The 12,558-nt window shown below is 32.3% G+C and overlaps 1 protein-coding gene across 2 annotated transcripts in view; it reads left to right on the top strand.

The window, feature by feature from the left end:
• Nucleotides 1-9,115, top strand: part of LOC117174254 (lon protease homolog, mitochondrial) — a 26,357-nt gene extending 17,242 nt beyond the window's left edge. For both annotated transcript variants that reach the window (XM_033363170.1, XM_033363169.1), the window contains exons 6-10: nucleotides 1,261-1,565; nucleotides 1,680-1,819; nucleotides 1,904-2,186; nucleotides 2,373-3,279; nucleotides 8,222-9,115. In XM_033363170.1, the coding sequence (XP_033219061.1) occupies nucleotides 1,261-1,565; nucleotides 1,680-1,819; nucleotides 1,904-2,186; nucleotides 2,373-3,279; nucleotides 8,222-8,467 (1,881 nt within the window). In that variant the 3' untranslated portion in view covers nucleotides 8,468-9,115. The remainder of the gene's footprint in view (nucleotides 1-1,260; nucleotides 1,566-1,679; nucleotides 1,820-1,903; nucleotides 2,187-2,372; nucleotides 3,280-8,221) is intronic.
• Nucleotides 9,116-12,558: the final 3,443 nt, after the last annotated feature.

The raw sequence follows: 12,558 nt of genomic DNA, 5'->3' as shown, positions 1-12,558 counted from the left end.
CCCCCCCCCCCCCCTCCCCGGTTTAAAATCTCAGCGTTGTTTGTAGTTTTGAGGTTTAAAAGTTCTTTTTCATCGTAAAATTATAGTAAATTGATGTGAATTATTTATCTTTAAGTACGTTTCCGGATTTCCTAGTATCTGCGTAACGAAACACAAATTTAAGAAAGGACAAATATTCAAACATTAGAATGTTCTATTTGGCCTTTTCCCCAAACTCGGGATACATGGCCGGCCCCTTTTACAGCTATTAGGAAACTGGTACAAAGGACACAGTGAAATAACCTTTTATAAATTTCCAAGTTGGCCAAAATGGTAAAAGAACTTCAAAATCTATTTGACGTACAAAACAACGAACGAAATGTGCACCAAATTTTCATTGGCCGTTCGGGCGTCTCTGGAACTTATCGTTTGGCACGACTTGTACTCGCTAGTCCCGAATGGTCCAAATTTTCTCACCTTACGTAAACTTACTATGTCTGAAACTGATCGAATAATTTCCATCATCGGGCGTAGTAATTTTACAGTCGATTGCAAATTGAACAATCTCCGTTTTATTTTCACATTGTAACGTGAATTAAAATTACACTAGAGTGCAAATAAGTATTGCAGTATCGTAAATTAATCAGGTTCCATATCGTAATTTAAAAATACAATATGTGCTTTTGGAGAGCATTAGATTGAACCCTTAATTATGCGATATGACAGAACTCGATTCAGCTTTTATTTCACATGGGGTTCCGTCAGCTTAACGTAAAGCTATCGTAACCCTCGGTTTTTTTTGTAATAGTGAAGCATTAAATTTGACAATAGGGCATTAAATTAGCCTGAGATAAGCCCTGAATTATGGTATGGCCAGATATACAATTTGTGCATAATTTATATTAAGGGTGGTTTTTCAATATTAAGGTTGGTTCTTGGAAAAGATTGTTTTGTGGTTTTGTAAAGCATTAAATAAGCTCTTAATTATATGGTAGGGCAGAACTCGATTCAACGTTTATTTCATATGGAGTTCCGTCAGCATAACGTTAAGAAGCGTAACCCTCGGGGTTTTGGAAAAATAGTAGAGCATTAAATTTGACAATTGAGCATTAAATTATCATTAAATGAGCCCTTAATTATGAAATAGGTCTCAACTCGATCGGAACATGTGGTTACGTCAGCTTAACATGTCTGATATTTTTGATATTTAACAAATGCTTTTACCATCTTATCCTGCATCATTTTCAATTGATTGTTCATTTTAACATTCTATCTCCACAGATTTCGAAAAGATTACGATTGTCCTTGGCGCTTTTAAAGAAGGAGTACGAGTTGAGTAAACTTCAACAAAAAATTGGAAGGGAAGTGGAGGAAAAAGTGAAGCAGCAACACAGAAAGTATATTCTCCATGAGCAATTGAAAGTGATAAAAAAGGAATTGGGACTCGAGAAGGATGATAAGGATGCCATTGAGGAAAAGTATAGAGAGAAAATTAGACAGAAGGTTGTTCCAAAACCAGTTATGGATGTTTTGGAAGAAGAATTAAATAAACTAGGTTTCTTAGAAAGTCACAGCAGTGAATTTAAGTTAGTACTATAATTATTACATACATTTAATGAAGAAGTGCATTAGTTTACATCGTTTTTAAAAGGATTAGACTATCTGATAAATGCCAAATTTTTATTCTGGTTATATTCTAGTGTTACGAGAAATTATCTGGACTGGCTGACTTCCATGCCATGGGGCATGACGAGTCCAGAAAATCTAAATCTTCAGCAGGCTGATGAAATTTTGGAGAAGGATCATTACGGAATGGAAGATATCAAAAAGCGAATTCTTGGTAAATTTGTTCTCAAGCTTCTCGACTTGAAGCACTGAAAATGTAGACCCTCGAATTGAAGAAACTAATTTTCGTTCTTTACAGAATTCATTGCTGTTAGTCAACTGAAGGGAACGACACAAGGAAAAATTTTATGCTTTCATGGACCACCTGGAGTCGGAAAGACGTCGATTGCGAGATCGATTGCAAGGGCATTGAACAGAGAATATTTCCGATTCAGTGTCGGGGGCATGACGGACGTTGCTGAAATCAAAGGACACAGGCGAACTTACGTAGGTGCCATGCCTGGTAAAGTGATACAATGTCTTAAAAAAACAAAGACAGAAAATCCTTTAATCCTTATCGACGAGGTAGACAAGATAGGAAAGTACGTACTCTTAAAAATGACACTATTCACCTTTTACCGTTTTATTTTTAGATTCCTGACTACTTGTTAAGGGTATTTTAAAGTTGAGGTTGTACACTTGAGAGAGGGTGGGGGGTAGTATTACACAATGGCACCTGAACGAGAAGTTACATTTTTTTTAATTTAATCATTAAATTTCTTTTCAAGAGGTCACCAAGGAGATCCAGCATCGGCCCTCTTGGAAATGTTGGACCCAGAACAAAATGCAAACTTCTTAGACCATTACCTCGACGTGGCCGTTGATTTATCAAAAGTCCTATTTATTTGTACAGCGAATGTAGTTGACACAATTCCAGAACCTCTCAGAGACCGAATGGAAATGATTGACATGTCGGGTTACGTTGCCGAAGAAAAACTTGCTATAGCAAAACAATACTTAGTTCCCCAAGCTATGAAAGAATCGGGTCTCACTACCGAGCAGATAATAATTCATGACGAGGCTCTACATTCGTTGATAAAGTCCTACTGCCGTGAATCTGGGGTCAGAAATCTGCAGAAACATATAGAGAAAGTTCACAGGAAAGTTGCGTTCAAAGTTGTGAAGAAGGAGGCAGACAAGATAGATGTTGTGGCTGATAATTTGCAAGATTTTGTAGGGAAGCCAACGTTTACCCACGATCGAATGTACGAAATTACGCCTCCCGGTGTTGTAATGGGACTTGCGTGGACGGCAATGGGAGGCTCGACTCTCTTTATAGAAACGACCTTGAGGAAACCGGTAGAAATTTCCAAGAAGAGCGAAGGTACTCTGGAATTCACTGGACATCTTGGAGATGTCATGAAGGAGTCGATTAAAATTGCTAGGACAGTGGCAAGAAACTTTTTGAGAAAAATTGACCCCTCGAATGAGTTCTTATATGACGCGCATCTTCATTTACATGTACCAGAGGGCGCCACTCCTAAAGATGGACCTAGTGCTGGAACCACTATTGCAACTGCTTTTATGTCTCTGGCCAAAAATCAGGCGATCAGGCAGGATGTTGCGATGACAGGAGAACTTAGTTTGATGGGAAAAGTCCTCCCGGTTGGAGGTATCAAGGAAAAGACGATTGCTGTAAGTTTTCGTTCGATAAATTAATTTGTGTTTGGTTCTTTTCAAGTTTTTTTTGTGTTTTTTTTTTTCGTGGGAGGAATCATACACATATTACGTAACATTTTTTTCATTTGTTTATTGGGAATGGTTAAACTGTGATACGCCACCTGGTGAGAAAATTCGAACTAGAAAGAATAGGCACGATTTAAAAGATGAATTTTAACTTGTGCATAAAAGTGTTTTAACAATTATTTTTTTGGAGTTCAAAGTATTTATTGGATAATAAAAATAAGTCTTTATAGGAAACAAAGTCTTTTAGATGAAATTTACATATTATACAGTGAAAAGTCACACTTTTTGACAGAAATTTTTTCTAACAAAAAAAAAAGAATTATTGTTCTCTTCATTGTTTTTTCAAAAGATTATTGGGTACGGACATGACCTTGCTATTAACCGGAAATGACAGGCATCGCCCGCGGCGGCCAAAGCCGGAAATTCCTAGGGGATAGAAATTTCAGATTGACACAAATTAGCACGTGTGCATTTTTTTAAATATAATAAATAAATAGATGATTGCTTTGAAAACGTATGTAACATTTTTCAAACCGAAACTAAATAATAGAGGAAACTTTCTTGTAAAAAGGTTTAGTGAAAAAATTGTCTTTTCATTCCAGCTAAACCCGTTCTAGTTTCGTTGCTGGTTATGAACATAACCATACAAATTGCCGGTAGAATGTCAACAAGCGGATTGATGATATATATTTTAATTAGAACAGGATTTTAAGCTATAAGTAATTCTATCGATTTTTATCCTGAAACATTGAATAAAGGAAAACGTTTAGCATATGGTAAGGGTGCAGACGTGAAAGTAAAGGGAATAAGCCAAATTCTGTGCAGCGTTATCAGACTAGCATCTGTCAGTTCTCCCGAACACGACGTTAAATTACACGTGTTTATTAAATAACAAATATATTGTAATACAAAGAGAAGCATTAGAGAGATTTATAATTATAAATTTTCCTAACATTTTTCTTTGTGTTAAAAATATTTATAAATTTTAAATGAGATACGGGACACTCACTGTGAAAAATTCTAATAAATACAATGGCATGTTGGTTTGCTTAAAATTTTTCTTTTGATAAGTATTTTTTTTTGTGAATTTACTATTATAGATAGTGAGAACAACAAAATACCAATCGTATTTTTATCCAGAAGTGTGTAATTTGTACACTAGAATATCCCTATGTTTAAAATAGAGCAAATTAAGAATATGTTTAACATTGATTAATTAATATTCAATTATTTTAACAAATTTAATTTGTTTAAATAATTTTTCTTTAGAAATTTCGTTTTTTTCCTGAAAATTATTGCTATTGGTCTAGTGTAATATTTATTAACATTGATTTATTAATTTTCAATTATTTAAACAAGTTGAATTAAAAAAAAAATTTCTCAATTTTTCAAAATAATAATTATTGCTATTTCTTCAGTAAAATATTGAGCACCATTGTTAAATGAATGTTTAATTCTTTAAACCAATTTCATTCATTCAAATAAATTTTTGTCTAAAATTATTTTTTTTTACAAAAATATTACTATATTATCGTTAAGTCACATAAATTTATTTTCAATTATTCACCAATCGTTAAAGTAATAAATTATTTCTTATTTTCAACCTAAAAATTTTGTAAACAATATTTTTTCACAAAATTTACTTCATGAAATTCAAATTAAAATAAAATATACTCCATTAATGTTATGGGATAATTAAACTTTCTAACCTCAAAATCTCACAACTAGCATTACGTTTACAAAAATAATAAATCGTATAAATATAATATTACTGACTTAATTAGCACAATAATTTTTAAAGATATCTTAGTATTTCTTAAAAAAAAGAAGAGTATTGAAATACCCTATGTGATATCTGTAATCCGATAGGAGATCTGTAATTGATTCAAAACGCAACTGCGACCAAGCCGTTTAATAAACTCGAGCAAAAGTTTTCTTCCCTAACTCGGGATTTTAGCAGCTTTCCTTTAGGCTCTCCCGTTATCTAATAATTAAACTCTTACTTTCAGCATAAATTTATTTATTTTCAATCGCATGTAAACAAGTGGAATTCATCCCTAAGAAATTGCCATTTTTAGGTAACAGATGGCGCCAGGCCGTTTCCGTGGCCGTAACCAATAAACTTAAATGGAGATATTTGGAATAAAAAATGAACTTAAATTAAATTTTTATTAATTTATTCATCAAATATTTACTATTTAAAAATCTGATCTAAAATTTAGGTTAGAATTCGTATTTAAATTTCAGTTGTCTATTATTCGTATTCTTGGCATAATATGGATACAATTTGTCGCTACATACATTAATTAAAGTTTATTTAAGCTCACGATGCATTGAAACTCACATGGAATAATGAAATAATTGTATTTTTTTTAAAACCTGTGTCACAAAAAATCTGTTTTTTTTTCACTGTATAATATGGACACTCTATTTAAAACTATTCGTTTTTTATGCATATTTATTTTTAGTCTTTAATCATTATTTTATACTTCACAAACCAACCGTAAAAACACTTCTATGCAAAAATTAAAATACATGTTTAAAATTGTACCTACTCTTTCTAGTTCCTTTTTCCGGCACCATGTGGCGAAATGGTAGACCACCATTCCAAATATCGTTGTGTCATTTTTGATTTATGGCGTACACGCCAAATCTGTAAGATAGATTTATGGAATTTAAAAAAATCTCATAGTACTTTCAAGTTCATCAATTGTACTTTCTCGTCAGTACCTAGTAAATCGTCCAGTCTCCACTGTTGTTGAATATAGCTTGACATCGTCTTGGCATACGAGATTTTCAGCTAAGTTGCAGGAAGCGAACTCCATATTTTACGAACTTGGTAAGAGAGCTGCTTCAGGTTGAATACGCTCTTCCTCTGAAGTTTCCTCTTTATAATAGATTATACATTTTCAATTGGATTGGCATCTGGGGACTGTGAAGGCTAACCCAAAGTCGTGATGTCATTTTCTTCTTTACATCGTGTACAGAAGCGTCTGCGATGTTTGGGGTCGTTATCCTCCAGTATAAATGCCACTGAAAGGTCGGCTAAATCAGGAAACAAGGGATTATTCCCACTACTGAAAGCCCCCAGACCCAGCTGCCTTTTGCCTACAGGATTGTCTATTATTGTGTATATGCTCTTGTGATACAGACTGTATGTGCAACACCCACGTAGGTGTTAAACAAATATTGATTCAATAGATATTTTGACTCAACTTGGAACTTATTCTCTGACGAATTTTGAACAATATATTGAAATACGGAATTATTTGTAACATTTCATCATCTTTAAAAATTATATTTACAAAAAGCTGACTTTCCATTTTAAACCAATGGGGGACTTCATGGTCTTGACGCAACTCCTAAATATTGACAAATTTCGCTCAATTTTGGAGATTTTTTCGGTATTCAAACATAACTGGGGGGTAAGACCAAAGAAATTCGAAAAAAATTTCACCAAATATAAACAAAAACCACCACAGTGTCTTTACTTGACTAGGAAACCGGAAATTGGATTCCGTGATCGAAATTTTTTTCTCGATTGTACTAAAATGCGTATTAAGGAAGTACCCTCGGTACGTAGCAAGTCAATTGAGAGAACGTTTTGACTTGTTATTGACTCACTAGTCACAGTCATAAGTTTGGCAATGTCGCGTGTGAGCAGGCGTATTATTCGAAATTCGCGCATAAACTAGAGCACGTGGAACGGATGCGACATTGCCATATCTTCATTTCGCTGATGTCAGTCATACATTTACGGTATAAATAATTTTTTTCTATTCTTATAGTCCCTGAATAATACTTTTCGGAGTATATTTTGATTTCGGTTAACACTGTATATATTTCAGAATTTTTTCATTTTTCAATTTTTATATATATTACAAAAAGTGCTTCTTCCCACAAGTTCACATGTTTTTTCGAATTATTGATTTTTCGATTTTTAAGCTCTAAAAGGTTTCAAAATTTCAACCAGAGTTTCAGTGCATTTTAATAAAACTGTCATCTAAATATCAAACGATTCTCATTTGTAATTCTATTACCCTTAAAAGTGGTTTGGTAAGTATCTCATTACGCCTTAGTTTTTTCGATAACGAAAAATGAAGAATCGTTGAAGTGGTTTATTCAAGTATTTAAATAAAAATCTTTCAATAGATTTTATTGTTCTTTGAACCTATGATCCTACATTAAATATTATTAAATGAAACTTCTTAAAACATAATACTCTACAGCCACTTAGTATGTGGACATCTCCATTTGCAAGCATGTAAAACTTTATTAATTTTATTAATTCGGAGTTTAAATTTAGTTTCTTAAATAGGTTGGAAGCTTTATTAATCCTGCATAAAATTACCACAGGCTGAATTTAGTTTGTCAATTTAAAAACTGACAAACTGACTTAATCCTGCTATCATACTATTCATGCTTCAAATCTCTTTCAGTATATTTAGGAGAAAACATTTTAGCTCGGGATTCATAAAATTAACCATGCAAAATTATCAAATTTTCAATACTAAAAAGTTACTGTCCACATATTAAATGACAGTAGTGCATTTTCATTATTTAAAATCTCTTATCAGGTAAACACTCTGAATTCGAAAGTCTTTTTAATATATTCACTCGGATCTCTTTTGGAATTCTATTTAGTATTTATTCCTACGTCTTTAACATTTGGTGTTTACCTTTATTATTGACTGGTTACAAGAAAATTAAAATTTCTACATATTTCACCATGCGTCCAATGCTAAAGTTAGGTCCAATATTTCCATTCTCGCCATCAGTTATTGGTATTTGGAATATATATCATCTATAAGTTTTATTCCTCGTTCTATTCTTTTTACATTTTTAAAAACAAATATTCTCAGCTTACTCATTTCTTTATTTAAATTTCCAGGCCAAGAGAGCTGGAATCACGTGTATAATTTTACCTGAGGAGAATAAAAAGGACTTCAATGACCTTCCAAAATACATTACAGATGGATTGGAAGTCCACTTTGTCTCCAAAATCGATGATATTTACAGGATATGTTTTTTGGAGGATGGTAATGTAAAGCCTCTCGGTACAAACACATTTCATGTAGCTTCCCAAATTCCATCAACTCAACAAGCATCTTTTCTTCCAAGAGAAGATAGTACCTGAGAGTAAAAAAGATCCTTAACCAACGTGTAATGCTGCTTCGAGTATCAGTTTTCCTTCACTTAATTAAAACCTTTTTGTATCGTTTAATTAGTCCTAAGGAAAAACTTTAATTATTTAAAAATTTTTGTATGTACTTATTTCGACGCGTGCAAGAATCTTTTTATACTTAACGGTATTAAAGTCGATTGATAATAAAGTTTATTGTAAGCGCAAAGTCCATTAGATCGCAGAAATTCCTATCTATTCGTTTGAAATCTCTAGAGCAAGTCAACAAGTTTGAAGAGGACGACCTCTTCGTATTTTTGACTTTATTCGTTCAAAGATTCCAGATGAATATCGAGATATTCTGGACGAATAGACAAGGTCTAATTAAAAGTAAGAAATTTAGGCGACATTTTTGTATGGAAAAGGACATTTTAATCCATGCATTTTCAACACGCATTTGAGATTTTTTTTATTTGAAAAGAATTAAGAATGATTGAAATTGTGTATAGAAAGTTAGCTTACATAGCGATGGAAGCGTTGAGGAACTTTACGTACGTCAGAGTTGAATCTTTGATAAGATTGCTACAATGTAAATATGTATAGAGTTTGATGTTGACTGGAGTTATTGCTACAGAGTCAAATAAAAAAATATGTAGATTTTTTGTTATCATTGTACTTTATATTCTCTTTTCATCCAGACATGAGTTCATGGTGATTGGTTATAAAGATTCAGATCAGCGAAACTTTGCAATTAGATTAGGGACACCTTGAATTTAAGGCCATGTGACGAGAGGGTTACGTGACCAAAACCTGGTCTTCAATTTTTCTTTCCCAACTTACGTCTAACGAAAAGAGGTCTCGCTATGAAAGTTTGGGAAATGAGAGAGTAGGTGATAAAGTCCATGTCTCTGCGTTGTTCCGGTGGAAATTTTGAGTAAAAATTTTTTTTTTTTTTTTGAAGAAAATACCAGTGGAAGTTTTCTTTCCCAACTTACGTCCACGCGGAATGAGATATCGTATTAAAAATTTGGAATGATAAATAGAAGGCATGCGAGAATGTGTCTCTGGTCCTAAATAATTAGAGTAGGGAAAAAAAAGTTGGTTTATTTAATTACTATTTTGGAGAAGTACCGACCGTGCTATCGTCAAACCCCGCAACCATGATCTAACAAATACATGGTCTAGCCACGCGCAAGTAAAAAAAACAAACCAATAAGGAACCACGGCTTAATTTCTCCATCTTGGATAAGAAAGGCGGCAAACGTAAGGGATTTTAAAATGCAAAATGTGAGAATAAAAATTTCTTGTACTTTTCAGGTGTATAAATATTTGAATCCTTATAAAATGTATTATAATAATGTTGAAGATCGTTAAAGGAAAATACGGATTAACTATAATTTTAGGTTATGTGTTTGATAACTTCTTTCTGCTGACAAAAAATGACGTATCTGTCTCAAATAAAATGAAATTGAAGTCAAGTGGAAAAATTCTGACTAAAGAAAATTATATAATGCAGTGCAGGTTGGCCGCTGGACCGGGAAACCTGGAAAACCAGGAAATTATAGTAAATTTATTTTTTGACCGCGACTGTTACAAAATTTGTATTATAAAAATGTTGTCCAACTTTGATTTCAACCGTTTTTTTTTTAATTTCCTAAATTGTTATTTTTATAGATTATTGGTTTCATTTAGTTTAGAATGCTTAATTCAAAAATCTGTCACTTTAAAAATTTTCCAGTTAAATTTTTTTTTTCAGCATATATTTTAATTGAAGAATTTTAAAATGCACTTCTAGAGTTTAAAAAAAAATGAAAAATTAGAAGTTTTTAAAATCGAAGATTTTTTTATAAAGAACTAGGTAGCCGTAGGACTGGGAAACCGAGAATTTTACGAATTTTCAGAAGAAAAATCTGCCCAAGCTATATTTTATCAGTTTTAAAAATAATTAAAGTGCAGTTTTGAGGATTTAAACAATTAAAAATTAAAAGTATTTGAAGCTGAAAATTTTGGATAAAAAATAGTTTTATTTTATCAACTCTAAATATTAAATAAATAAATTATTTTAAAAATGGATCTGTACTCATGATTTATCTATAATATATTTTTCATTCACAGTTTCAGGTATTCCTTTATATATTTTTTATATTAAATTTAATAAATAAATTTATTAATATATTACTTCTATTAATGTTTTCAGCCATCAAAAAATGTAAACGTGCGTTTGACTATTTTCCACTAAAAAATAAATCCATAATAATATAGTCATAATTAAATGTTTTTATTAAATTAAAAATATTGTGAGTCTAAATTATTTAATTTTTACCCAATTTAATTTGAAATTTCTTAATGTAGAAAAAGAGTAAGTATTTGATATTTAGCAATATTTCACTGTTTATTTAAGACGAGTAAATTGAAACCAGATTTTGAAAAGAAAACAATTTGAAACTGAATTGCTTTCCATAGAAAACTTTGAATCTTTAGATTTTCAAAGAACATTTGATTTTTTAGCGTTACAATTTTAATTGTTCTGTTTAAAAAGTGTTGAATTTATAAGTCAAATTGTTAAATTTTGACGCATAAATAACAATTGAACACTTATTATTTGTACACAAAATTTTAGTAATTTTAAGAGATATGTCGAAGTTTTGAAAAGATTCAAAATTAATGACAAGCTTGGAATTATTTCAAGTAATTTAAACCAAGTGTCTTAACAATTTTTTCAGATTTTCTAAATTAATTTTAAAATTAATCGAAATTTCCCTACAGTTCTTGAAAATCCAGCAAATTAAATAAATTCCTTAAAACATTCCATGTTCTTTTTTGGTCATTTTTTAAATCTCTTTAAAATCTTCTTAAACTTTCTGTTACAATAATTTGTCAAAATGAAAAATAATTTTCAATTTTTCCAAGAATCTTTAGAAAATTTTTATTCTTCTGTTGTCTTTCACAATTTAAAAAATCTAAAAGCTTCTCGATTTTTCAATATTTTGAAATAAAATTTTAAATCTAGTTAATACCTTCCAGTTTAAACGTGAAAGTTATTGAGCATTTGAATACACCATTTTTGAATTAAAAACTTTTAAATTTTTATTTTAAAAGTTTAGAATTCAAGGGTTCGACTTTGAATGCTTAAATTTGTTGTTTATTGTTTATTACTTTATATGGAAAAATGTTTAGAATATAGTTGAATTTTTAAATTTCATTAGCCGTGAAAAATGTTTGCGAACCGGGAAAAAACCGGAATATGACCGGGAAATTTTGTTCGCCGTACAGTCTTACGCGTCAAACACAATCTGCGCGGTCAAACTAACAAAATGGTGGAATTAAGCGGTTGCGTTACTTTGACGAAACAGGGCCCTCATGTGGCTAGGCCATGTATTTGTTAGATCATGCCTGCAAGCATGGACATAGGAAACACGGGACTAGGCATGCCATTCTAATTTGGTGAGCGGGGTTGAATCCACGGGAGGGGAAAGAATTCCATGAGTGGGGAGAGCCGCCATCTTACGATGTACCATTTGATTATGCGCACGAGCATTTTTGCCGAGAAACTGCATGAACATATTGTAATATCCCACCTGGGGTTACGGCGCGAACGCCGATCTTATTCAAAATTAATTAGAGTTTAATTGAAATTTTAATTGAATTGAAATTAATTAAATAAAATAATTGAATATTCCAATGCTAGTTGATGTGATTTGAAATGATACACAAAAATATTTTAGTTTAAAAGAGAGCTTAAACTAACCGTTTAAGTCTCTATGTATATTCTAGAAATTTAAGTTGTACAAGAAAATACAATGGATAAAAAGAAAGATCAACTAGCTAGTCGGTGGTCGGATCGATATGGCCGATCGGCGATGCTGCGAAGATGCTCTCCGGCTCTTCGCGGCTCGCTGTCGTTGCTCTTGCGTGGGAGGAAAAAGGGCGGCCCTTCTGGTGCATCAGCGAATGAAAAGCCGTCCTGGCTTTCCCCGTTCCCGCTTGGGCCTCGCATCACTCTTCTCTCTCGCTGGCTTTTCCCGCTTTTCTCCTCTCGCTCTGCCGATGTTCGCAGGAGGTTGACATGTGTGTCCCAGGCGTCGCAAACGGTTTGGACCCTTGCC

Source organism: Belonocnema kinseyi, chromosome 6, assembly GCF_010883055.1.
Source record: "Belonocnema kinseyi isolate 2016_QV_RU_SX_M_011 chromosome 6, B_treatae_v1, whole genome shotgun sequence".
Classification (NCBI taxonomy): domain Eukaryota; kingdom Metazoa; phylum Arthropoda; class Insecta; order Hymenoptera; family Cynipidae; genus Belonocnema; species Belonocnema kinseyi.
The sequence above is the reverse complement of the archived record's forward strand: the minus strand, read 5'-3'. Positions and strand labels throughout refer to the sequence as shown.